The 26,525-nt window shown below is 40.5% G+C and overlaps 1 protein-coding gene across 1 annotated transcript in view; it reads left to right on the forward strand.

Moving 5' to 3' along the window:
* TMC1 (transmembrane channel like 1) overlaps positions 1–26,356 on the forward strand; it is a 66,779-nt gene extending 40,423 nt beyond the window's left edge. The window contains exons 10-20 of the mRNA XM_039542791.1: positions 3,321–3,465; positions 5,557–5,751; positions 10,784–10,963; positions 11,689–11,841; positions 13,414–13,542; positions 18,151–18,218; positions 20,273–20,512; positions 22,273–22,398; positions 24,339–24,417; positions 24,525–24,648; positions 26,082–26,356. Coding sequence (XP_039398725.1) covers positions 3,321–3,465; positions 5,557–5,751; positions 10,784–10,963; positions 11,689–11,841; positions 13,414–13,542; positions 18,151–18,218; positions 20,273–20,512; positions 22,273–22,398; positions 24,339–24,417; positions 24,525–24,648; positions 26,082–26,356 — 1,714 coding nt within the window. The remainder of the gene's footprint in view (positions 1–3,320; positions 3,466–5,556; positions 5,752–10,783; positions 10,964–11,688; positions 11,842–13,413; positions 13,543–18,150; positions 18,219–20,272; positions 20,513–22,272; positions 22,399–24,338; positions 24,418–24,524; positions 24,649–26,081) is intronic.
* Positions 26,357–26,525: the final 169 nt, after the last annotated feature.

The raw sequence follows: 26,525 nt of genomic DNA on the forward strand, positions 1-26,525 counted from the left end.
AGGACTGAATCTCCATTAGATGAAACTTAAAGAAGGGAATGACCTGGAGTCACTCCCATTTACGTCCAGGCGCCCTCGACTGACCTCACCGAGGCTGGCCAGGAGCACCCATGTCTGCCCAGGAGCCCCCGACTGACCTCACTGAGGCCGGCCAGGAGGAACCAGGAGACAGCAGCAGACACATACGGCTGCTACCCGTTTTTGCTAACTTGCAAAGGCAAGGAGTTGCTGCTGTGTAGCACTGCAGTACCGCATCTGCCAGCAGCACCCAGAAGACGTACGGTGACAGTGAGCTGAGAGGGCTCCATGCTTGCCGCAGTATGTCGTCTGCATGAGTAACCCAGGAAAAAAGGCAAGAAATGATTTTTTGCCATTGTTTTCATGGGGGGGGGGGCCTGACAACATGTACCCAGAACCACCCGTGACAATGTTTTTGCCCTATCAGGCATTGGGAGCTCAACCCAGAATTCCAATGGGCGGTGGAGACTGCGGGATAGCTACCCACAGTGCAATGCTCCGAAAGTCGACGCTAGCCTTGGTACTGTGGACGCACTCCTCCGAGTTAATGATTTTAATGGTCTTAAGTGGGGACACACACAATCGACTGTATCAAATCGATTTCTAAAAAAAAATCAACTTATATTAAATCAACCTAATTTCATAGTGTAGACATACCCTAAGAAACAACAATAACTAAACAAGCATACTGAAGTGTTTCTTTAGACCAAGCTCAGGATCGGAAAAGTCAGAACATCTCAAGTCAGGATTATCTGGCGCTCTAGTGCAGCTGGGTAGCAGAAACTCACACAAATCCTTCATGTGCTGTATCAGGTTGGTTGTTTTTCACTTTCACAAGCATTAGATTAACTCAAACAATACATGGTTTCTTGGATAAGGTAAGCAGCATTCCCAGACAAAAAAAAATGGCCTCATTCTTTTTGTTTAAAATAATGTGTGTGTTTGGAGAAAGAACAAAACATTTGATGCAGCAGGCATAGTTTTTGACCTAAAACAGCTTTTAAAAATGTTTCTTTGATGGTATATCCCTGAAGATTAGAAGATTCTTCTCACTGAATCCTCTCAGGGAATTATATTTGAGTGGCTGTCAACCAGAAAAAAGAATCCTTATAACACAGAATCTCTGAGGCCAAAACAAAAGGAATATCCTTGGGGAAGCATATACCATATGTGCTAAATTTCCATCTTGCCACAGATACTAGTGCTAATCCACATTTAGGTAACCCTATATAATCTTCTGCTTAAGGCCATTTTTTCATTGCAATACAATAAGCACAGAAGTTAAAACCTAGTGCCATTAGGATTGTTGTTGTTTTTGCTGATGGTTGAGGGCAGAGAAGAGAGAGAGAGAGGAGTTGACTATTACATTTATAGAAACCATTTTGAGTTAGCGTACAAATCAGCAACTCCCTCACTCACTGAGCGGAAAAATCCGCAGCCTTAAGGTTGCAGAAATCACATATTTGAGATAATTTTAGCTTCAAACTCTTAAGGAGTTTCCAGTGCATCATGCAGTTGAGGCCAGATTTGCCTGTCCAAGGAGTGGGCAGGAGGTGTGGCTGCCCATACCTACAACTATTCTGAAACCCATAGGTGCTTTCTGCAGTTCTTGGGGCATCCTACAAGAGTCTGGGCATTCACCCAGGCCCAGAAGCTACATGTTACTCTCTGGGCCCCCTGTCTCCATACAAGAATGCTCCATCTGGATTGGATGGTCAGGAAACAAATTACAGAAAGGTAGGTATGGTAGGGTCAAGAAATTGACACAAGGAAGCTGTTGGATTTGAAGAGACTATTGTGCCTTCCCTCCTTCCTCTTTTTCTTCTCTGTAATGGTAAACAGTGGGTATATATATCCCCTATCTAGTTGCTGCTTGCTTTAATAATGACCATGCCATGTTTCCATATTCTTTAAATGCTTGTGGAACATAATACTGGAGAGTATTTTCCCAGATGATTTCCAAAAGAGAAGGGGATTATGAGGACAAGAGGTGTCAGAAGAAATATTCACAACAAGTTATTTTCATGCAATTTCAAATGACTAGCAGAGACCGTGCACTGAGAAATCTGTGCCTCAGATACATATATGGTAACAGACTCAAAATTAGCTGCCTAGACTCACATGTAATATAATGCATATAGATACAAAACAGTAATTGCACACACAAAATGTGCATTTTAATATCCAAATTCCCATGGTACTTTGGCCAACTGCATGTTAGACCAAATCCTTCCAGCTTACATACACCCCAAACACTGAGTTGTTCACCAACTTTCTTTTTGAGAATTGGGGAGAATGAGATGTTGTGAGAGGATTCAGAGCAGCAGCAGGGCAGAAGCTTCACAAGGCCCACTCAGAAGCCCTTTGTGCTGTTCGTATTTTCCACCACTCCTACCCACGGTATCAACTCCACACCAGCTCAGCTGCCAGAGACAATGCCATCCCCACAGATGAGAAAGCAGGAATGCTGTATAGCAGACACAATTACCTGGGTTAATGCATATATGTTTTCTTGTGTATCTTAGGAGTTTTGTGGTTCACATTGTTTATTTCTAATAATATGATTCTGCTCCACAGCATAACCTTAAAATAGAAATTGTTTTTCCCTGAGCATGAAATTAATGAAGTATCCAAGGCCAAATTTATCATTCCCTAGTAATGTGCTCCTTTCCTTGTGCTTTATGAGCTGAATTAAGTAATACAATCTACAGCAACCTGACCATCAACATTACAAGGCTGATAATACCTTGAAATAGGGAAGTTAGCAGTCCAAGGTGAAGTCAAGCCACTGAAGAAATAATTTGATATTGGTGGATGCTATTATAAATCCAGTTATAAGCACATAACAGACTAGCAGCATAAAAGAAAGCAGCATTTGTAATTTGTTTATTCGGTGCAACCAGGTTTTTTCCTGGCTAGTTATTATACTTTATTTTTCTCTTTGTCACACCTAGGATCTGATCAGCAGCATTGTAGTGTGTTCTATAGGTTTCTGTTTAAGATAACTTAGTCCTCTCTCGATATCTTGTTTCCTGCTGAGTTTCTCACCAACTGAATGTCTCCAGTGTGCTACTGAAGAAACAAATAAGAAATTATATGGTGAGAAAATGAATGGACTTCACTGGATATGCTCTATCCATCATTTCTTCATCATCATGGGATTGGAGTGTATTTCTTGGATTTGGGATGACATGAAATGATATTATATGACATTAGGAATGTTTGAAAATCTAAATCACTTAACAGAGCCAGCTGCTTCTTTTTAACCCTAGTTTCTTTGTACATCTTTTTGGCCTTTACAGAATGGCAAGGAATGCAAATGAGGAAGGTGGTGGGGATGATACAAGTTTTAATTTCAGCTGGAAAATGTTCACTAGCTGGGATTACCTGATCGGCAATCCTGAAACAGCAGATAATAAGTTTGCCTCAATCACAACAAGCTTTAAGGTAAGATATAGCTCACTAGAGAAAGAGAACCTGATTCTCCCTTCACACCAGAGTCAGTCAGTCAATGGAAATATATCGCTGTAAAATCAGGATGAGAGTGGAACTAGGTATTGTGGTATCTCACTTGCTCTCTCCTTCTAGGACTGCAGGTAAGTGGTACTAGTAGCAACGGCTGTTTTTTTATGGGATTGCTGTCCATGTACTTGCAAAATGATTCCTGTGAAAAACATGTTTTTCTTCTCCTCACCTTTCCTAGCTTCCAGTTTCTATGGTGCTTTTATTTAAAAAAATGTTTTGTTTGAAAAATGCTGGTGACATTTTGCAGCACTGACACTGTCATATTCTCTTGCTACTCTGAAGAGATATCATTAGACAGCAATGTCATTGCCACAAGGGCCCATTTGGCATGTCAAAAAAAACTGATTCAGAAGTTTGACACCACACCTGCATCTCAGTAAGATAAAAAAAGGTCACTTCGTGTTTTCTCACAACAACAAATGTTTTATTTTCAAGTGAACAGGGAAACACAGCCCAGTTCCCTGTGCAATACAGCACATTCACTGACCGGACTCTAGATTTAGGACTGTCTGGTGACTTCAGTAATCTCTGGCGTGCTCATGTGTGTGTGTGTGAGGGGTAGTGCAACAGCTGCATTGGCTGGAGGCATTCTGCCTCTGGAGTGCTGAGACAGGCACCTTAGGACATTCAGGATCTGCTTTTACCATGCACTTCATTTGGGAGATGCAGCATGCACTCTCCTCCATTGCTGGTGTGCAGAGTGCAGGAGGCTAGGGCTGTGTTAAGGAATTAGAGGAACAAGAGTGCCACTAATTCCACACTACTCAGCCAGCCACATCCCCTGTGCTTTCTGGAGTACTGTCCAGGGTGCTAATAATCCCCCCCCCACTTTACGCATAAAGGGCCTCTCCTCCCCCATGCAAGGATACAAGTAATTTCACTGGAAGTTACTCAGGTCCTGTGGGTGGAGAATAAGGCCCAAGGCGCTCAACCAACAGTGGCTCTTTGTGCAGATTCCCATGGGGGTTAGAGGGCTGTGAAGGTCTGTCTGTGTCCTCTCCTCACATTCTCCTATACCTACGCGGGGGCAGCCAGGATCTGGCATGAAAAGAGTGAAAATCACTTGAGAGAGAGAGAGTAAAGTGCTTGATGGATATCCCATGATGCAACCATCCTACCTTCATTTCTATGAACAGGCCGGGAACTGAACAGTCAAAGGGTGAATTCCTGGCCTCACTGAGCGCAGCAAGAGTTTTGCCATGGACTGCAGTGGGGTCAGGGCTCCACCCAAGCAGAGCCACATAGAGCTATTAGAAGGCAGTAATCCAGCTGCCCTACTGGGCAATCGATACATTTATGTACAGTGAAGTAAGAAGCTGTAACTAAACTCCCGCTCCACAAGCGCCTCTTGGTGACAGTGTGAGCTCTTTCTGCTGATGAAGCTAGGAAGGGGTGGAGGTAAGGTTAGTTACTCAAGAGCCCTGAAATTCATCTGCACTCTACACAGAGTAATGTTGTGCAAACGTTTCATTTCAAAATCTAAAATAATCCAGCCTTGGTATAGTCTGGGGTTCCTATACAGAAACCCTTCTCAGTCCCCCTGAATTGCAGACCCTCAAAATGAAACCTTGCTGTCTCCAGAGACACACATTTTTCAAGTTTCCCAGTTCCTTAGCAAAAAGATTTCTGACAACTGGTCATACACTTATCCTTCTGGGTCTCCCAACTCACAGCACCTTGTGAATTCATAGTCAGTGCTGGCTTTGTTTTGAATCACAGCTTTGGCATGTGAGTTCAGATGTAAGAGAAACTCAAAATGAAACTCAATGGGGACAAAGCCATAGAAAATGAGCCCGACGATACCCATGCAAGCCAAATCCAGCAATGTCCCACGGCTCCAACAGAGATTTTGATACGTCACCTTCTTAAGAAACCTGATGCCCAGGAGTAAAGTCGATTCACCACAACTTGTTTAAAAAGACTCTGTTATCTAGTAGCTGCACAGACAATATATAGCCTGATGCTTTTAATGCTGCTCACTTACAGCTACACTTTTGTTTCCAATAAGTGCAGGAAGCTATTTTGGAGGAGCAGGAGAACCGAAAAGAAGAAAACATTCACCTAACACGATTCCTGAGAGTTCTTGCTAACTTCCTGGCCCTGTGCACACTGGCCGGGAGTGGTTACCTCATCTATTTTGTTGTGAGGAGATCCCAGAAGTTTGCCCTGGAGGGCCTGGATAACTATGGCTGGTGGGAGAGAAATGAAGTTAGTCCCAGTACATGTTATGAAATAGATGTGGTTTGAAGCCACGGTTCTCTCTCTCTAGCTCTCTGCTCTGCTGTCCATGGTTCTTTTTTTCTGGTAGTCTTCTAATTAGGGCTTGGATGGTAAATGTGTAACAAGGGGGTTCCCTTTCTTTTCTCTGTTTCCCATATTCATTAAGACAGTCATGTTTTGTTTTGCTTTTTAAAATATCTTTTCATACTGAGCTCCCTCACTTCAATTCCAGCCCTGACTATAAACTCCTATTCCTCCATGCCTAAACCTCTCTAATTTCTTGTACACATTCAAAGCAACTAGTGACAGGGCTTCACTTACTTTATTAATACAGCCTGTTAATGGCATTGTGTGGATTAGCCAGAAAGATGGATGGGGTTGAATATTAACACTAACATTTCTGTTTTAAGCCTTTGTTATTGGTTCCTGCAGGTAAATACAAGCAAAGAGAGAAGTCATAAATCACAGTTTCAAGCAAAATGAAAGTAAATTCAAGGACATAGGAGAGTTCCATTAAGTCTTTGGTTAAACATGACATGTAACATTCACAAACATACACACACACAGGTCTGGGTCTGACAAATGTAGCACACTCCCCCACAGCACAGACCAAATAAAAGACTTTGGGCCGGATTGTCCTCTTGCTTACACTGATTCTATATTGGTGTAACTCCACTGTCTTTGCTGTTACTCCTGATTTACACTGGTGTATGTGAGATTAAAATAACAGATTTCGTTACAGGTAGCTGAGGCAAAATTCTTGTTCTGCCACAAAAAGGGAAGAGCATCAGTCGGTGCTCTATAGCATTTACTCTACTTAATGTTGTCTGGCTTAACTCACAGGTCACATTCACAAACCAGCCCCTGACCTAGCAAGGAACTGTAAACTATGATTTATTAAGAAGGTTTAGTACCTTATTACAGCAAACCTCTCACTGACTCCATTGGGAGAATTTTCAGAGCAAGGGGTGATTAAGGAGTGATGAACTATGTCGCCTAGTGGATAGTGCAGTGGACAGAAATTCAGTAGACTTGGGATCTACTCCCTGTTCTGTCAATGGCCTGGTGGGTGATGTGGGCAAGTTACTTTACTGCTTTGTGCCTCAGTTTTTCCATTGGTAAAATGGGGATAATAATCCTTACCTCCTTCGTTAAGTGCTTGGCTATCTACTGATGCAAAGCCTTTTATAAAAGCTAAGTATTATTATTTGGTAGAAAATAGGTAATGGGAAGAAAATTTACATCCATAAATTCTCTCTTTCTATCTGTTTGTCTTTATCTTATGTACTTGCAGAGTGTCCATACTACCTAAGCAATAAAACTACTTAACAAAGGGCATATAACAAAAGCATAAAGAACTTGTGGGAAGACAGACTGATTCAGCCAAAACAGAGTAATTAATAACACTTGAAAGAGAAGGCGGTCTTATTATATTAAAAGTCTTTCCAGCAGCAAAAAATAGATTTTGCATTTAAGATCTTGCAAGCTCAAACACAATGGATTTTTGCAAAAAAATACCTTCCAACTTTTTAAAGAGCTACCAGCAGTGGGGATAGAGTAGATCACTGCATTTATATTTAAGGTATCGCTATGTCAACGTTCAGTTTTAATTCTAGACATCTCAAGGTTTTGCTACTATAAAGTATAAATCTTCCTCTTAATTAATTGTTAAAAAATTGTTACATTATTTGAAAATACATGAAAAATAGATCTTTATTACTGCCTTCAGTAGTAGACAAGGCTATTACTATTGCATTCAGCAAGAATGGAAAGAGTGATTTATATTTACTAAACTGTTTATTCTTAAACTTATAATTTAAACAGCAAGCAATCAACATTCAATATTCATTGCTGGCATGATTTACGATGCTGGGAGCTTGTGTTTAGACTTCACTGCAGTCACAGCACTACTTACAAGATTCATAACCTCCTTTAGCAGTGGGAAACTCAGAGCTGCTTGTGCAGCTGTTACTTTCTAGACCTTAGAGTGCCATGGAAAGGGTTGCTCACTAGAATAGCTGACTTCTCAGTTAGGGGAAAGGATATGTTTGGAGCTACAGTTTTCACATTAGTTAGAGGGTATCTGGTTATTATTGTTCCGTGTGTACCTACAATCCCAGCTCCATAGGGTAGACATTACTTTTGAAGTTCACTTCCTACTCTTTGTCAATTTTTAATGATTGGCAAAAATCCAGCAGCTATGAAGAAGCGGAATATGGGAGGAGGTGGGTATCAGGGTTAATTCACTCGTGCACATGCACCTCTAGGAATGGAACACCTGATTTTCCACTACATTACATTATTGTTATGCCAGTGTAATTCCACTTAAATTACTGCAGTTACCCCAATGTAATATCGGTGTGAACAATAAGGGAGAATCTGCCCAGTATCTTATCCTGAAGCAGAGCAAATGTCCAGGGTGAATCCTTGCTCCCTTCATAAATATATATTAGATGTAGCTAAATTTGAGTTTTTGAAGAAAGTTTTCAATGAAATTATGAATTTCAATGAAAAAAATGTGAAAACAATTCAAAGAAATTTACTTGAAAAAGTTGGCATTTTCCAGAACGCTAGAGAGGGCTTTTTTTTAATTTTTACATTTTGGTGAACAATTACATTCTGCCTACCTAAATCTCTTTTTGCATTTTCAATTGCCCACCATATTCTTCACCTTCTGACTTAAACAGTCATAGTGTTTCTGTGTATTGTTTTATGACTTACACCTTCCATCCCACAAATGGCTGTGTTTCATTGATGATTGCAATTAGCTAGAAGGATATTGTAGAATAAGAGGAGGTTCAGAGACAGGAAACCAGAATGATGGGGAGTGGAAAAACACTGACATGCAAAGAGATTGAAAAGAATGGGATATTTTACTGTAGAAAAGAGGTTAATAAATGGGGGCATGATAAAAGTATTTAAAATAATGGATGGTAGAGAGAAGGAAGTTCAGACACTTCTGTTTGTTTACCCCATCTCATAATAGAGAAACAAGGGAAAAATCAATGGAATTGAAAGGTGGCAAATTCAAAATTGACAAAAGAAAATACTTTTTCAAATAGAACACAATTGGAATGTGGAACTCATTGCCGCAGAATGACATTGAGGTCAGATTTAGCAAAGATTTTGATTTAGCATGATTTAAAAAGAGGGATTGGACATCTATGTGATTAACAAGAGCACATGGTTATGATAATAAACACTAAAAAGAGGGAAGAATTTTGGAAGGGATATAAATCCTCATACTTCAGGGTTTAAACCAACCTCAGATTATTAGTGGTTACGATGAGATTCCGTTGGGTGCCGGATTATTCTGTAACTGCCTATTGGGGAGCTGCTTAAACCCTCCTTTGGCACATCAGGTGCTAGACACTGTCAGAGACACGTTACTGGACAAGACTGGCCACCAATCTGATCCAATATAGTAATTCCAATCTACCTATCACCTGTGGTTGCATGTATTTCTCTATCTATAGAGATTAGTTCATTGATTCCGTACTGACTCAGAGGAGTGTAAAGTTTCTTAAGCACTTCTGAAATTCTCTTGGATAGTCTATTGTTATCAACATGCCTGTTTTGTTCAACAGCAACATCACCAATAAAAAGTAAGGACACCTCACAATAATGCAAAACATAAGAACCAATGTTCAGGATTTCTATCAAATTTAGGTATACCAAATAGGTAGGCACCTAAGAACAATCATCTGTTACATTAATAGTACACAGTGGTAAACAGATTCCACCTTCTTCAATTATAAAGCCAGAAGCTGCAAGGGATGGCAGCTGCATACTTGTTAAAACTGAACAAACAAAAAGTAAGTGTGATTTCTTTATGTTAGAATTAGTTGTTTAAATAGTGATAATTAAACACCTTTCTATATTTATAGGAAACAGCTTTGAATTTCTATCATCATAAAACCTCCTGCTATTCAGAGAGATTACATGGTGCTACAAGCCCCATACAGAATATGCTACTGGTTGTCTATAAATATGAAAATCCAGTAATTAGCACTCATTAAAATCCAAAAATAGAAAAGCCGCAAATAGAAATGCCATTTATTTCTTACACTGTTTCCACTGATGAAACTCTATGAGACACCAGTGCTCTGTAGTTGCAAACGCAAGAGGGTAATTTTTCTTGCCTGCGTAGTCCCTTTCTGGCATCACATTACATGTGCAAACAGAAGTGTAACCTCAGCTTTCTACCCTTTGTTGTTAGGATGTTGTAAATGTATTGCATTCTGTTTAAGTTTTGGCAAGAGTGGGCACAGAAGAGGTTAATTCCAGGGCAGCCCCAAGATATCTGCAAAAATCAAACAAAAGAATAAAAATCTATTTCACCTGAAGTCCAGCAAGCAACTCCTTATGAGTCCAAATGGAATTAGATTCAGTTTGTGGAATGTATAATCCATGTTGAGTTTCAAAATTATTAGCAGATATCTTTATGCTCTAGGACCATTCAACTCAATACACTTGCATACAGTTATATAGATAAGTGAATGCAGCTACAGAATGCTAATCACAAAAGGTAGAAAGGAGAGGACAGGCTGGGTTTGCACCTGCAATGTGGACAATCAATTACAGATAATTTAAGGGCCATATAAGGGCCCAGATACTGAGTTAGTGGTGCATTGTTCTAAAAATACCTCTTTGTTTAAACCCAGATCCCTTTGGCAGTCTATTAGCCTTAACATGCAAGAGGAGTGGATATTACATGAAAAATTATTGAAAATGGGAAAATCCCTCAGATCTGATACAGAATTTGGCCTGAAAATAGGTGTCATTTAGAATAAAGTAACTAATGTTTTATCATCTTTTTTCAGAACTTTAAAAACAGAGATATCCATTTACAGTAGATTACAGCTGATTTTTCCCCACCTCCATCCCCCATAAACACATCTTATGTGAACTCCCACAATAAGTTTTGTTTATGTACTGGCTGAAATGCCAGCTAATATGGCAGGGGAAGAGCAAAAGCCCAGGACTCGTCTCTAACTTTTTCTTGTGTGATTCTTTGCAGGTGAACATGGTCATGTCTCTCTTGGGAATGTTCTGTCCAACTTTATTTGATGTAATCAGTTCTCTGGAAAATTACCACCCTCGAATAGCCCTGAGATGGCAGCTGGGGCGCATCTTTGCTCTCTTCTTGGGCAATCTATACACATTCATCATTGCCCTGATGGATGAGATCAATCTCAAGGCAAGCTAACCAGGAAGTCTTCCATCACCATTGAATGTGTGTGTTTTTTCAAATGTCTAATGACTGAAGTCAAGGGTTCCCAAGATGGGACTGTGACCTACAGGGAGAGCAAACAGGTGTTAAGAGGTTGTGACTACAGCTGGGCAGGAATTTTTCAATGAACATTTTTTTTCATCAGAAAAATGCTGATTTGTTGAACCTGAAACTTATTGGAAAAAGTTGTTTTAAACAAATTCCTCAACTCAAAAAAAAAATAAAAAAAATTTCTGAAATTAAAATATTTCATTTCGACAATTTCAGAACATAAATCTCTCATTTGAATTGACGATGTTAAGAAAATTAAGCTAGTTATAGTAAACAATTTAAAGAAATGGTCAAAATCAAAACAAAACATTTTGATTGATGCAAACCTAATTATTTTTCATTTTTGTTTTGCAATTGTTTCTCCAAGATGTTTACTTTTCATCGTGATTCAGGATGTTTTGGTTTTTTTCCCCAAAATCTTAAAGACATTCACAGGATAGGTAACTTTTCCCAACCTCCCCACAACCAGCTCTAGCAGTGACCATGCCACCACACCCATATTGTTCCCTCCCACTTATAAGGGAGGGACATTCTAGGGGGTTGGGAAGGTCTAGGAATGGGAAAGATTGAGAACCTCTACGTTAAGTCCACACAGTTGATCTCCTGTTTATTAAAAGCACATCTGGGATTTCTTTTTCTAGCTGGAAGAAGAGAAGATAGTGAAGTATAACATGACAATATGGGAAGCCAGCCTCTACAATGGTACAATACCAGAAAATGCCACTGCTCCTCCAATACAAGTGGATCCTGCAGACGTCCCTAGAGGGCCATGTTGGGAAACAATGGTAGGGCAGGTAATGCAATTTATTTAGGATAATAGTGAATCTCTCAGAAGATTTTAAATCAGCACCACTCTTTGTTTCTGTTGTCACTTGGCATTTCTCTGAAGTAGGAAAAGACTTGGGGATTGGGGGAAGACAGGGTCCCATGTCACTCCTTAGTTAATGGGCAGAGAAATACTTATTCCTTTTTTGAATCCTCTTAGGCCCTCACAGTTCCCTTTGCCCCCACACATTGACTATAGCTTGTAATGATGCCTGGAAACATTTCTTTTCTCCTCTATTTTTCTATTCTCTTGTCTTTCTCTCTGTCTTGTACAGCATATTTAGCACTCATGAAAGGTGATGGATTTACCATGTGGAAGATGAGTAGCATCATTTTGCTTGGAATTTTGATCATCCAAGACCAATTTGTGACAGCAAAATGAGTGTAGCAAAAAGTACAAAATGTGTAGTTCAACAAGGCAAGTCTTACAAAATCGTGACTAGCCATCACTGCATTTAAGAAGTTATTTTACCATATTTTATGGAACAGGTGCAAGTGTTGCAATTTAAGACTGTGGGCAGTTTCAGGCAGCACAGTTTAGTGATGGGTGTACCTAGCAGTTGAACATACATATCCATCTTCGCTAGCCATGTTCTATGTGGCTTCTGTGATCTTCCCGCAGCCTGTTTTCCTCCTTTTGACCAAGTCTTATCTCTCTCTCTTAACTTTCAGCTTTTTCCTCTCTCTGAGACAGAATCCTCCACTGAATCCTAGCTTTTGATGCTCCAGTCACACTGCCAATTTCCCTATCTGGAAATCAGGATCTTCACTGGGAAATCTTACAGTCCTTTTAAAAATTCCACGGGAGATGTCACCAGTAGGGGGCAGATAGCCTGGAAAATACTAACAGTTTAGCAGGCTCTCTGCTGGATGTACTGGTGAGGAATTACAAGCTGTGAAACTCAATCTGTTGTGTGCCTCAGAGGAACAAAGGTTTTAATTCAGCAGCATTTGAGACCCATCAGCGACAGTGACAGACTTTCTGGAAACCACAATAATAGGACCAAAAATTGAGGGAAGAGTAGGTCTGGGGTGAGGCCTGATAAGTGGTGAAACATCTACTGGGGCCTCCTAGAGGGATGTGGGCAGGGAGAAACGTTTATGTTGGGATTTTACCATCTTCCTCCCTCTCCAACTCCTGTGGGAACTGGGGGGAAGGAAGAGAGGATGGTCCACCCTACATGTTTGAACACTTAGTGTCGGGGTGAAAAGGGGATTTAGGATATCATCTGCAGAAGAATTCCACTGTTGCAACCCTTCTGCCTCCCAGAATAGGGGGTTGGATTACACTCTGGCAGGCCCAGTTGGTAATGGTCACTTAGCAGGCTGTTATCCACCATGTTACAGCAGTCCTCGGACTGTTCTAACATCCTGGGGGCCAATTTGGCTCCTGGAAGCCCCAGGGATCAGTAGGGGTAGTAAAAGGGCAGAAAGTTCCCCTTTCTTCTAAAATGTGTTGAGCACATCTGGGGATGTCTCCCAGTATTATTTATTTATTACTAGCCTAAACGTTCTCTTAAAAGAAAACATTGCGTCAACAGGAATTTGTGCGACTGACGATCTCTGACACTATGACAACATACATCACAATTATAATTGGGGATTTTCTGAGAGCCGTCTTTGTCAGGTTTTTCAATTACTGCTGGTGCTGGGACTTGGAGTATGGATTTGTAAGTATCTCTCTCGCTCTTAATTCCATTGTCAGATTATCACTTGACATGTTGGTAGTAATTTGTATTTTCATCTTGAGCATCCCAAGTTTAGAGAAGACAAGGCCCATCAGCTTCAAAATCCCTGAATAACGTTAAATATTATCTTTTTCCTCTCCTGCTACTTTGCTTTGCTTATACACATTTCCATTTTAAAGGATCTAATCTATATCCTACTGAAGTCACTGGAAAGGCTTCTGTGAGCTGTAAATCAGGCTTTAAATGGTTTCTAATATGACTAAGCCCCTAGTGTAGCTAGTCGGATGGGGAAAAGCATCGAAGGGCTGGTTTTAGATACGTTAGAAATTGTTTTAGTTGGAACACTGTTTTAATTGAAATTAATCATGATCACATAACATTCACCTGATTAGATCAGTGACTCAATTTGTTTGGTGACAGGTGCATTCGGAATATCTAGAATGAAAGCCTGTGGCTTCATTTAAGTCTTTGGCAAAATCCCATGGACTTCCACGAAGCAAGGATTTCATCCTTAATCTGTAGAATGTTTTCTAAGGCCAGTTCTTTCCTTGTATCTGAAGAAGTGAGGTTTTTAACCCATGAAAGCTTATGCCTGAATATATCTGCTAGTCTTTAAGTGCCACTGGACTCCTTGTTGTATTCAACAATAGAAAGCATTCAGAGTTGAACTTGATGTAAACTTAAGTCTGTGTCTACACTAAAGACTTCTTCTGGCACAGCTATGTTTGTCGTGGCTATGATCCCTGTCTGACTAGATATGCCCGCAAAAGCCCCTAGTGTAGATACAGTTATACCAGCAAAACTGTGCTTTTACCAATATAGCTTGCTTTGTTCAGGGAGCAGGTACACTAGTAAAACATAGTTTTGCTGATATCAGCTGTGCCAACACTAGGAGTGCTTTTGCTGTTATAGTATACAGGTATAACTATACAGTACCGGTAAAGGGCTCATAGTATAGAAAAATTTTAAGTGTAAACAGAGTTCCCTTACACAGTTAATTTCTTGGTATTTCTAATGCACCCATCCTGGTAATATTTAACACCAACACAATAAATAGAATGCAGTGTGTAAAACTAATATCTTTTCATTCCTCATCCATCCCTCTCTCCTCATATTATGCCATGAAAGTATGCGTGGATTTATTATTAATTATATTAAGATTTATCTTCAGGGGAAAAAATGACACTGAGCTATTTAGTCAGACTATTACTCAGGGACAGCTAGTGCAAGGTGCTTGCCATTCTAGTTTCTGGTGGAAGAGTTCCATAGCTATGAGCCAGCCACTGAGAAAGCACTCTGCTGTGGCAAGTTTCAGCCTTAACACTGTTAACACCAGCACCCCCCTGACAAATGGAGCTGTTGTGGTTGGTCTCAAGAGAAAGGCGGTTCCTGAGATAACCAAGGCACAGTCTCTGTAATGTCAAAGCCAGACACATAAATGAAACTCAGTGTTGGACAGGGAGTCAGTGCGCCGACTTCCTGAGGTCCCTTCCAACCCTGATATTCTATGATTCTATGAAGCTCTGGAATGATGTGCTCTCATTGCTCTATACTACTTAGTAGATGGGCTGCTGCATGTTGGACCAGCTGGAGCTTCATCAGTCTTCAGATTTACCACAGCCATTGTGTTAGTTGAGCCTGAAGGTGAGGAACGCATGAGTCATTGTGGCCAATCTCACATCGCACAGAAAGGGGCACAGACTCCTCACCGGCCAATGGTAGCAACAGGTGTTTTGGGTACTATGGCTATTAGGGGACCCAGGAGCAGTGAAAAGTCCAGAATGACTCCAAGCCTTCATACCACTCTGATAATTGGAGAGCAGATGCCATCCATTTAGAGTGATGTTATAGGCTTGGCCTGTTTCCCTCTTCCTACAAACTGCTTCTCTGATTTGCCCAGTGTTAAGAGCAGCCAGCTGCTCTTCACCTACGTGCTTATCTCGCTGAAGCCCTGGGAAAGGTGGGAGGTGCCAGAGTCTGATGTGAAGGAGATATAGAGCTGAGTATCATCTGCATATTGCTTTTACCAAAGGCCGTGGGAGCAGATGTACTGTAAATCTTGCTGCATGGATGATAATCACAGTCCCTGAACCAGAGTGGCAGGAACACCTTTATTACTCTCTGCAGGAAATGCTAATGTCATTGTTGGCTTTAGAAAAAAAGATGAAAAAAATGCCAATTTGCTTCCTGGTGGTTTCTAAAGCCTGGCCAAATGCAAATAGTAAGAAATGTCACTTGTTAGATCATCATGATTACCCCAAAATATAATGCTGTCCCGGATTCCTGGGAAAGATGTTACAGGTACTGTTTAAGAACAAGTGACAATGAGGTGATATAGGCTTAGGCCAAACTATGACTTTAAGCATGGGAATAATCTTACTAAAGTCAATGGGCTACTCACCCTTAAAAATGGTGTGTGCTTAAGAACATTGCTGAATGGGCCCTCAACTTGAAGCAAGTCCTGTTGCTCATTGTGCTCCACCCAATGCCCTGGAGCCGTTGCACCCTACCAAGAGATCATGTCTCCTGACCCAGTGACTTTGGCCATGCTCCCCCTCCCTCTTTCCCTGACTCATAAAAGATGTCATTTAGCCCTCAGAATAGTACAGACATGGCTTTACTGGATATAAAGTATTAAACTGGCTGGTCTTAGTTTCTAGTTTTTATGCTTGAATCAGGAGTTCTAGTCAGCCATTTAGCATTTCAATTGCTCCAGTTAGTATTTCATACCACTGCCCAATTTTTTGCTTCCCCATTGCTTTTAGCTACCTTCTTGTATATTAAAATAACAACAAATAACTCAATAAAGCATAGGTTGGATGGACAAGAGCTCTAATTAAGTGTGTGGACTAAAAGAGCAATACCATGGCTCATCCCTTTTACACTTGAGCAGGCCTGCCATGCACAGCTACACTTTGACAGGATAGTCACACACTCTTGATTACTTGCCTGGGATATGCATTGTCAGTGATCCTGGGGCAGCCAGCAAATGGGATGCTCTGATAAAATGTTAATGAATGTTATGGAACGTTTCCTTGGGAGTAAATGGATTCCTTATTTTTGTTATTGATTATTATTCACTAAGTGCCACTAATACATTTACTGGTTGATGAAGCTAAATGAACTAGCTATGGATAATTCAAGGTCACATTTAAGAGATTTGCTCAGTTTACAAGTCAAAAGTTAAGGGCCCAGATTCACCAGTGCAATCTAGATACTTTGTGCAGCCCTAGTAATGTAAAGCAGCCAAAATCCAAGCTAATTAAGCAAGGTTTACAGATGCTGTTGGAGCACACAAAGCAGCCAGAATTTACTGGTGAATCTGCCCCCGATTTTCCCACTGCCAACCCCGTTGACACGATTAAATTTGAAAAAAAAAATCAAGCTGTGTTCATTCTACCTCTTCCATCATCACCAGTAGTAAACTGATAGTTTTGTTGATACTGTATGAAGTAAACTAAAATCCACTTTACTTATCCATAAAATAGTATTCTTTTACTTTAGAGCAAAGGCTATCTAAACAACATACATATCACAGCACTATATATAGACATGTATATTTCATATAAAAAGCTATGTTAAGAGAACATTAAGGTTGCAAAGTCAAGAACACAGGTTATGGTGTTTCCTAACGGTGCCTGTGCAACCTTTTCCAGCCTTCACCTAGTTGCGCACCTCCCCAAACATTTTCTGACTAGCTCTAATACATACATACACACTTATACCTAGATAAGTGCCCAAAGGTGACCATTACTGGAATACTATGTCCAGTTCTAGAGTGCACAATTCAAGAAGGTTGTTGATAAATTGGAAAGAGTTTAGAGAAGAGCCATGAGAATGATGAAAGGATTGGAAAACGTCCTCTAGCAATAGGCTTAAGGAGTGCAATCTCGTTAGCTTATCAAAGAGAAGGTTAACGGTGACTTGATCACAGTCTAATTGCTTACATGGGGGGAAAAGTTGATTCTAGAGGACTCTTCAGTCTAACAGTCAAACAGATAAGAAGATCAATGGCTAGAAGCTAAAGCTAGACAAATTCAGGCTAGAAATAAGGTACGCATTTAAGATAATTAGCAAATGTTAACTGGAACAATTTACCAAGAGTTGTGGTGGATTCCCCATTGCTAGACAATTTTAAATCAGGATAGAATGTTTTTTCTAAAGAGTTATCCTCTAATTTAAATGGGAATCAATTCAGGGAAATCCTATGGCTTATGTTATACACAAGGTCAGACTAGATGATCTCAGTTGTTCCTTCTGGACTTAGAATCTATGAATCACTGTTTTAAAAGTTCAAAGCATATCCAATAAGAATGGAACTCTTTGTACTTTCCAGTAGTACCTTCACCTCTTCAAAGAGCTCAGTAAGATTTATAATGAAACATTGCAGGCTGTAATGAAGGAAACACATTGATCTTGAGTCATATTCATTTGATTCATGACTCATTGTTAATATGCAACAGAAGGGTCTTGAGAAGACATTGCCAGTATGTTGTTGCTATTGTAGATGACAGTTTTAATCTACAGCTCTGTGTCAGTTTAAAACATTATCTGCAAGCCTAATGGAAGCATTTGTGCCTTTTCTTTCAGCCTTCCTATTCAGAGTTTGATATAAGTGGAAATGTGCTGGGACTGATCTTTAACCAAGGCATGATCTGGTAGGTGTGGCAGAGAACATGTATGGTATTAACAGCTGATTGTATACGAGGTCAGCTTAGCCAGCAGGGCTGTGTGAATTTTTTCACATTGCCTGTGAAATCAAGCATGAAACACAGAAATTCACATATTTGTCACTTCTGAAATGCTGGGCTTGATTCACCACTGTAGTACATCAGTTTTATGCCAGTGTAGCTCAATAGGTATCAAACTAGATACCTTGAAATCAATGGAGTTAAGTCAGCAAAGAATTAGGGTAACAGTGGGAGTCAGTCCCAGGCTAAGGTTGTGGGACCAGATTCAGCAATATCTTCTGCTATCTTTTGCACTGCTCCGGTGACACACAGCAGCTGTAAAGTTAGGTTTATAGCTGCTGTGAATTGTCAGAGCAGCAGAGCATTCTGGAGACTCTGATCTGTGGTTTTATATTGAAAAATAACAATGTATTAATGTGGCACAAATCCAAAGAGTTTCTCAGTCAAAAAGCTGTTTCCTTACCCCTGTATCCTATGAAAAAAACCCGGCAGAGATAAATAAATACCTAAATAAATATATAAAAAAATCTGCCAGTGTGAACTAACGGATCACTTAATGGTAGTGTTCAGCTGTGCTATATGACAGACCTGAGTTTGAGACTCATTTCTGGTCTTCATGAACTGAGCTAGTAAGCGCTGGGACCACTGTGGGGCAGCATGCTAAGTCTCTTTGTGAAGTGATTTACATGACTCAGGAATGATCCCTCGCTCCATTATTGGGGCAGCACTGACATATACTGCTGGGCATGCCTCTCAACCCTCACTTGTAAAGACAGGGACTGACTATGCTTTACAGTGGTTTTACTCTGATATAACGTAGGCCTTGGCTACACTTGAGAGTTGCAGCGCTGGTGGTGGCTTTATAGTGCTGTAACTCACTCCCCGTCCACACTGGCAAGGCACATACAGCCCTGTATCTCTCTGGCTACAGCGCTGCCTGTACTCCACCTCTGCAAGAGGTTCCATGTTATTGTTTGCTAAAATACAGATCAATCTGTTCCTGCCCCCTTTGTTGCCAAAGAATGGCCACTTGACCAGTGACTGCTAATCAGCTTTGATGATACCAGTTTAGTGAGACTTGTCTGGTAACACATTGTAATCATAATTTCAGTTTATGTTCATACCTCTTACTACACATTCCATAGGTACATTACACAAGAATATTAATGTCAAGTGTCAGAGGGGTAGCCGTGTTAGTCTGGATCTGTAAAAGCAGCAAAGAATCCTGTGGCACCTTATAGACTAACAGTCGTTTTGGAGCATGTGACATGCATCCGACGAAGTGGGTATTCACCCATGAAAGCTCATGCTCCAAAACGTCTGTTAGTCTATAAGGTGCCACAGGATTCTTTGCTGCTCTTAAAGAATATTAATGATCGGTATGTTATTAGTTTTTAAATGATACCCTACAAGGCATATTTTACACAAAGATTATTACAATAATCTGTAGTGTGTGAATACAGGAGTGCTCTCGGTCACACCATGGTAACAGAATAAGTGAAATAAATGTCAGCTCTGGAGACACCAAAAATATTAATAAGACAACAGCAAATTAAATTAAGACTTGGCTGGATTATGATAAAACAAGCTACTCATCAAGCCTGTAAGAGATTATGGGGTATAATGTTTGGGATTATGTGTTCTATAAATGAATGCCAATCTATCTGAGTGGATTTGAAAATGAAAGAACAATTTAAAGAAGAAGAAAGTGAAAGGGGGAAATCAATAACAGTTTTCTGACTGGGTTGTTAAAATTCAATTGGAGAAAGAAAAAGGCGAGGGGAGGGGAGCCTTGAGAGTTGGAAAGACATGATTTAAAGAGTATTTTAGCCATATGCCATGAAGTCAATGGAAGAAACAGAGCCAAGACCAATAAAAAGAGTTAAACAAGGCTTCATAAGCTGCAAAATGCATTGTGTGTGGCTGCAAAACAAGGGGATATGAAAGCCCAGGGTGGGTGAAGAGTTATGGTGTATCTAAGGCTGCAGAGTTTTACAGAGCACTTTCTTGTTTGTTTCTAGGATGGGTTCTTTTTACGCTCCAGGCCTGCCAGCTATCAATGTGTTCCGTCTCCACACCTCGATGTATCTGCAGTGCTGGGCTGTGATGTGCTGCAATGTTCCCCACGAGAGGGTCTTCAAAGCCTCTAGATCCAATAACTTCTACATGGCCATGCTGCTCTTTATTCTCTTCCTCTCCACTCTGCCTGCTGTGTACACTATTGTCTCTATCCCACCATCCTTTGACTGCGGCCCATTCAGGTCTTTCACATTTTATATCCGTCTCTTCCCTGACAAATAGGTTATCTCATGGTATAACTACTGTACAGTGAATGACATAACTAAAACCAACTTCCTTACTAAGTATTGGAACTTTATAAACTATGCTAATTTTACTTGTGCATAGGACCATAGTCTCTGAAGATGAATTAACTATGAGAAATGATTAATTATTTGAAAAGTATTCACTAACTGGTAAGACAGAAATTCTTTTTTTTAAATAAAGTTTCATACTAGTGTGATCAAGTCTGAAATTATATGTAAGGAACAGAGAACCATTCTTTAGAGATACATGCTCTACCTGTTTGAGATGATCTGTTAGAGGGTAGAACAGTCTCATTGCTTGGGAGATAGAACATTTAGAATAGGCTGCAGCAAGCACTAGAAAACATACTGCAGAAAGAGATGTGGCAGTAGCAGAGGGGAAGACTAGATGACCAAACAGAGCTTTTCCATCTCAAATTTCTGAGACTTTCTGCAGTACTTCAGGGAGTTAGATTCAGTAGCACTGTGATAATATATTTCTGGTGCTGTGAGTCATCCTTTGAAGTTCTCAATAATGATGGAAAGAAAGGGTGTCCGTGTTGACAGCAATTGTGTGTGTAAATCCATGCACATTGAAATAAGAATAAACAATATCCCAGATAACGTGGCCTACATTTTCAAAAGGGACTAGTGATTGTGAGCACCTCAGTTTTTGGGTGCCCAGCTTGAAACACCTGAAAGAGAATTTTCAGAAGGTGCTGAACACCAACTCTTCAATAATCTTTAAGGTGTCTCAAGTTAGGCATCCAGAATCACTAGTTGCTTGTGAAAACGATGAGCCTGCATTCTCCTGCAAGCAGGTAACAGCAGAGGGGAATATAGCTATGAGGACACCTGCCCATTTAAGAACCAGCTGATCCCATGCCTTATTCTTCACCCTGTTCATTGCAGAAGTGGAATATCAGGGGAGATATCTTCAGCATCTCTGTTTGCCATTTAGTGTGACATATTACATTAGAAAGCAAGCAATAGTTAGACACAACATTTAGATTTTAAAATGTTTGAGTCTTTGATATCTGCTAGCAAAAATGTGTTAATGGAGAGTAAAAGGAGCAGTAAAATGGAGATCCGGTTTCCAGTGAATGGCTTGAAAAATACATTAGTAAAGTGATCCTAGTGCATCTTCTGAAGGCACAGAAGTCTTGATGTCTTAGCTCTAAAAGTTCCTTTGGGGATAGGCAAATCAGGAAATGTTTTCCAGACACTCACTGTCACTATGTGGGAGAAATGCATGAAATACCAGCAAATCTGCTGAGACATAAAACTGGTTGGATTTCACAGAACTAGTACAAAGCAGGTGATACTGATTGCCAATTTTCATTTAGTAAATCAGATCATAGAAGACATAGAGGGTGACATCTGGGGACTGGTCTGTGTAACTGCAATCCCAAACCATGTGTAATTCAGGATTAGATAAACTAGAACATCTTCAGTAAGATTTCCTCTGCCCTATGCCCCAAGGAATGAACAAGCTACCCATTTTAATTTTTTCTGTGCTGCTTTAATCTGTTATCATGCATAAAAAGTTATGTTTTTCTTAAAATAGACTCAGTAAAGAGCATTTAGATAATGTGAATGACAATAACTTATTGTTGAGCCCAGCCCTGGTCTGATATAATCATGTTGTATGCTGATACACAATGCTACACTGGCATTGGCAAGGTATGTGATACAGTGTTAATTTTTGTTTTTAACAGTGGGAAAACTAGAATGTTTGAGGTCATTTCAGAAACCTTAGAGAATGACTTCCCTTCCTGGTTTGGGAAAGTATTTAGTTATGCTTCTAACCCTGGACTGATCTTGCCTTTCATATTGCTTATGGTGTAAGTACAGTATCTTAACTCAGATCAAAGCTTTCCTATATGAATCTCTACCCAATCCCTTTCATGTCAAGCCTCCACAACCGTAGGTGTCCAATGGAAACACAGTCAAGTACAACACTGACTGCCTTGTGTTGAGGGAATTGAAGAATTCACAAGTCTTTTGCTTGATCATAATTAATGTGTAGTTGAACAAAGGGCAGGCTTCCCAATCTCTCTCTTTTGTTCATGGCTTAATTTTTGTCTTGTTTTGTTACCATAGTGCCAAAAATCATTAAGAAGCAAAAAACCCCAAACAAATAAAAACAAAAACAACACCCCCCCCCAAAATATATGGGGTCCAAAGCAGAGCGAGTTTAATCAGTCTGTTGGGCAGAACCTCACATCATAAAACCTAGCATGTTTAGTACTGAACTCTCAGAAGTGCTATTCCCCTGATACAGGGCTTTCTTTAAGCCTGTTCCTAGGCATCTCGGGTTTTGCGTAATAATAAAGAGGCGTGAAAAGCAGCAGAACTACCATCATTTTGCTAAACTAGGTGTGAGGTAAGAGTTGGGGGCATGTAGCAAAGAACCCACATAGAGGGCTTCCAAATCAGATTCTTTGTCTAAAACCCCAGTGTAAGTGGTGTTCAGTAAGGCATGATTGCTACCCCCTTGTACTAGAAGTTCCCTGTCCAAAGTCCACTTTCTGAGGCTTTGGACTAGGAATGGACGTTTGTCCATAAATCAGTCCTGAATAAGAATAATAATCCTGATACCTTTCATCCCAAAGGACTTTACAAAGGATCACTTTATAGGATCACTTAGCACACACAAAAGTGCAGCTACCTCTTGGGTAAGGTGACCAGATAGCACGTGTGAAAAATCGGGATGGGGTGGGGGGCAATTGGCGACTATATAAGAAAAAGCCCCAAATATCAGGAGGTCCCTAAAAAATTCGGGACATCTGGTCACCTTACTCTTGGGTAAAATTCAGTCATGATTTAATGTCACACAGTTATACTGCCAAATATTTTAGAAAAGGAAGTGAAAAACAGTTAAGTGTAATAGAAACTGCAGAAGGAACTTACACAGGCAGAATGCAATTTTGAGATGAAATTTGGCAAAGACTTGCTGACAATCATACTACATACAGAAAGACTCTCACTGGAGAATATGGGTAGCTCCCATTATATATATTGTGCAGTAGGGGACTGTGGCCCAAAACAAAGGCAAAGACAATACAAGGCAAATCAGAGACAACAAAACAGAGAGAAGATTAATCACTTATTTCAACCAAGAGCATGACATACTGTTAACATCACTATAAGACATCACATAGCTGGATCTCCAGTTAGAGTTTCATTAGGTGAGAGTAGGGGGTGAAAATGTGCTAATTTCTTACAGTTATTTAACAAAGAAAATTATGCCATGTAGTCGTGATTTTGTGTGCTAAAAGATTGTGATTTAGAACAAAAATCAACTAGTTTTCCATGTTTTTGCTTGTTGTCTTTCCTGTCACTACAGCACTTAAATTTCCTATTGTGGTGCAAGTTTAAAGGATTTTTTTAAACAGTTGAGCATTTAAAAATACATTATACATCTTTTACAAGTCAGTTTTGCAGAACACCCATGTTATGGAAGAACAGCTGGATGGAACTGCCTCCTTAACACCGTAACTGAAAGGAGGGTTCTTAAATAGGGAAAGTGAATTTTTCAGTTGGGTTGTTCTGGGATCTCAGGTAGGGATGTACTTTCTTTCTCCTGTGAGGGAGCACATAACTGAACTGTCAAAATGTTAGTGTTAATAAGACTGGGTAGTGGAGTAAAAACCACTCTTCATATTAACACATTATAGAGGATAGGGACAACCTATTTATTGTAATGTGGATTTATTAAGAATTATGTTAGATTTTATAATTGTTACCTAACAGAATGTATTTTTTTTCCTTTAAAATTAAGATTGAGTATCTATTATCTCAATGCTACTTCCAAAACCTACAAGGAAGCTAACTTGGATCTCAAAAAGAAGCTACAAAGTGTAAGGATGCCATAAAGAGGGTAGAACTGTTACTTTTTATTGTTGTGAAACAGTAGAGAAATGATTTAAGTAATTAAGGTATGTCTCCTTCTCTCGCCTTTGACTAGCAAGCTGAGGAAAACAAAAAGAGAAACAAACAAAAAGCACAACAGTCACGGGAGATGGAAGAAAACTCCCTTGAGACTAAACCCAAGCAGCAAGGAAGCAAACAAGACTCCGCAGCAGATCAAGGTGCGACTGCTCTGACGATGTCTATATATTTGCTACCATCCCTATACACTGTCTCAACTTCTCTACTTACTGTACAGTGACACCCTGAGAGGGACAGTCATGAAAATTAAACAGTGCAAATTAACCACAGTACAGAAGCTTGCAGCCACCAGCTTAATCTTTATGGCATTGGTCTTTCTCCATCCCTTATAAGAAATATTACAATCTCCTTCAATAACTATCCAGTAGTAACAAACTGCAAGCTGTATTACTTTGGACTGTTAGGCCCCAATGCAGCAAAGCACTTAAGCAGGTTCTTAATGTTAGTGTTAGCTTAAAAACTAAGCATGTGCATACATGTTTGGTAGACCGAAGTTCTACTGCAGAATACTACAGTAATTTTTATATTGGAATATTGAGGGCCAGGTTGTGTTTTTTAAGTCCAGGCTCCTGTGGGGTGGAGGGTGGGCAGTGAGTCCATGATATAGTAGGAATCCTCAGGAAGAATTCTGGCTTAGTCAGCCAAACTTCCTTGTAGGCATGGTCCCAGGCTGCATATGTAGCAGCTCTCCCTGCCTTAAAGAGGGTGTGGTGTGCTCTCCCCTCTGCACTCAGGCTAGGGTGACTAGATGTTAAGGGGAAAATATCAGGACCACCGCAGGGTTTTTTTGTTTGTTTTTAAACACGCACCCATCCGGGAGTTCGGTGGCAATTCGGCAGAGAGCCTTTCAGTCGCGGACGGTCTTCAGCAGTATTTCAGCGGTGGGTAATAAACCTTGCCGCCAAAGCCACTGAAATACCGCCAAAGACCGTCTGCGACTGAAGGACTCTCTGCCAGATTGCCGTCGAAGACCAGGAAACAAAATATCGGGACAAATGGCATCCCGACCGTACTCTGGTCAGGACGTGGGACAAACTCTTTAAAATCAGGACAGTCCCGATTTTATCGGGATGTCTGGTCACCCTAACTCAGGCACTACTGTCCTCATTTTCCATGCCACAAAACAAGCATGCAGTTTGGCATGATTGGCAGCAGGAGAAGTCAGGGCTGGAATATTAGGGAGGTTGTAGGTCAGGAATGAGGCACATCAGCAGAGCTATGTGGGGAATTCCAAGTGCACCCTGCTGAAATTGGCCAGTTTTATAATGAAATTGCTGAGTTTTGCCATCTCTCTCACCACCCTCACTGCCCCAGTAGCCCTAGAAACTGCCTCCACTTACTTGGTGCTGCCTTATGTAATGCGGGGGAGGGCTTCTACGTTCCTTACTTAAGGTCTTGGAGGATGGGAAGGGCTGGCTGGAAAACTTCAGGGGAGAGCTGCTGAATCATTCCCCATAACCTCACTCTAAGAGATGGGGTTGGCCGGGTAAGTGCTGAGCTTTCTGTTGCTCCTACTGCTCTAACAGGCAATCTCTGTTCTATGGCTCAGTTTGTTTTTCTAAATACATTTTAGGTATCCAGAAAGGACGAGGTGACAAAGAGTCTAAGAAAAAGACCAGCCACCAACAGGAAGGAAGCCCCTCTCAGCAGCACGGCCCTGGCCCAAATGCTCATTATGCCTCACATGGCAGAGGAGGAAGCCTTGCTCCGCCCCCACACATAGCTGTGACTCGACCACCAGTGCCAAGAGGATATGGCATGCCTGGCTACCCCCCCAGAAATCCACGCTTTGAAGGTTTTCCTGGAGGATACCCAAGAATGCCACGGGGCACTCCTAACTATAGATAATAATACTGTTCTACACTTTCCTCTAGTAAGAGTGAGCTACAGGATAATATGGTACAATCCTAGCAAATAAATAAATAAATAAATAAATAAAATGGCCCTGATTCAGCCAATAAGTGAGGTGTCCCATTGATTTCAGTGCAACTCCTCCTGTGCATGAAGTTGCTCAGTG

Source organism: Mauremys reevesii, linkage group 6 (assembly GCF_016161935.1).
Source record: "Mauremys reevesii isolate NIE-2019 linkage group 6, ASM1616193v1, whole genome shotgun sequence".
Taxonomy (NCBI): Eukaryota; Metazoa; Chordata; order Testudines; family Geoemydidae; genus Mauremys; species Mauremys reevesii.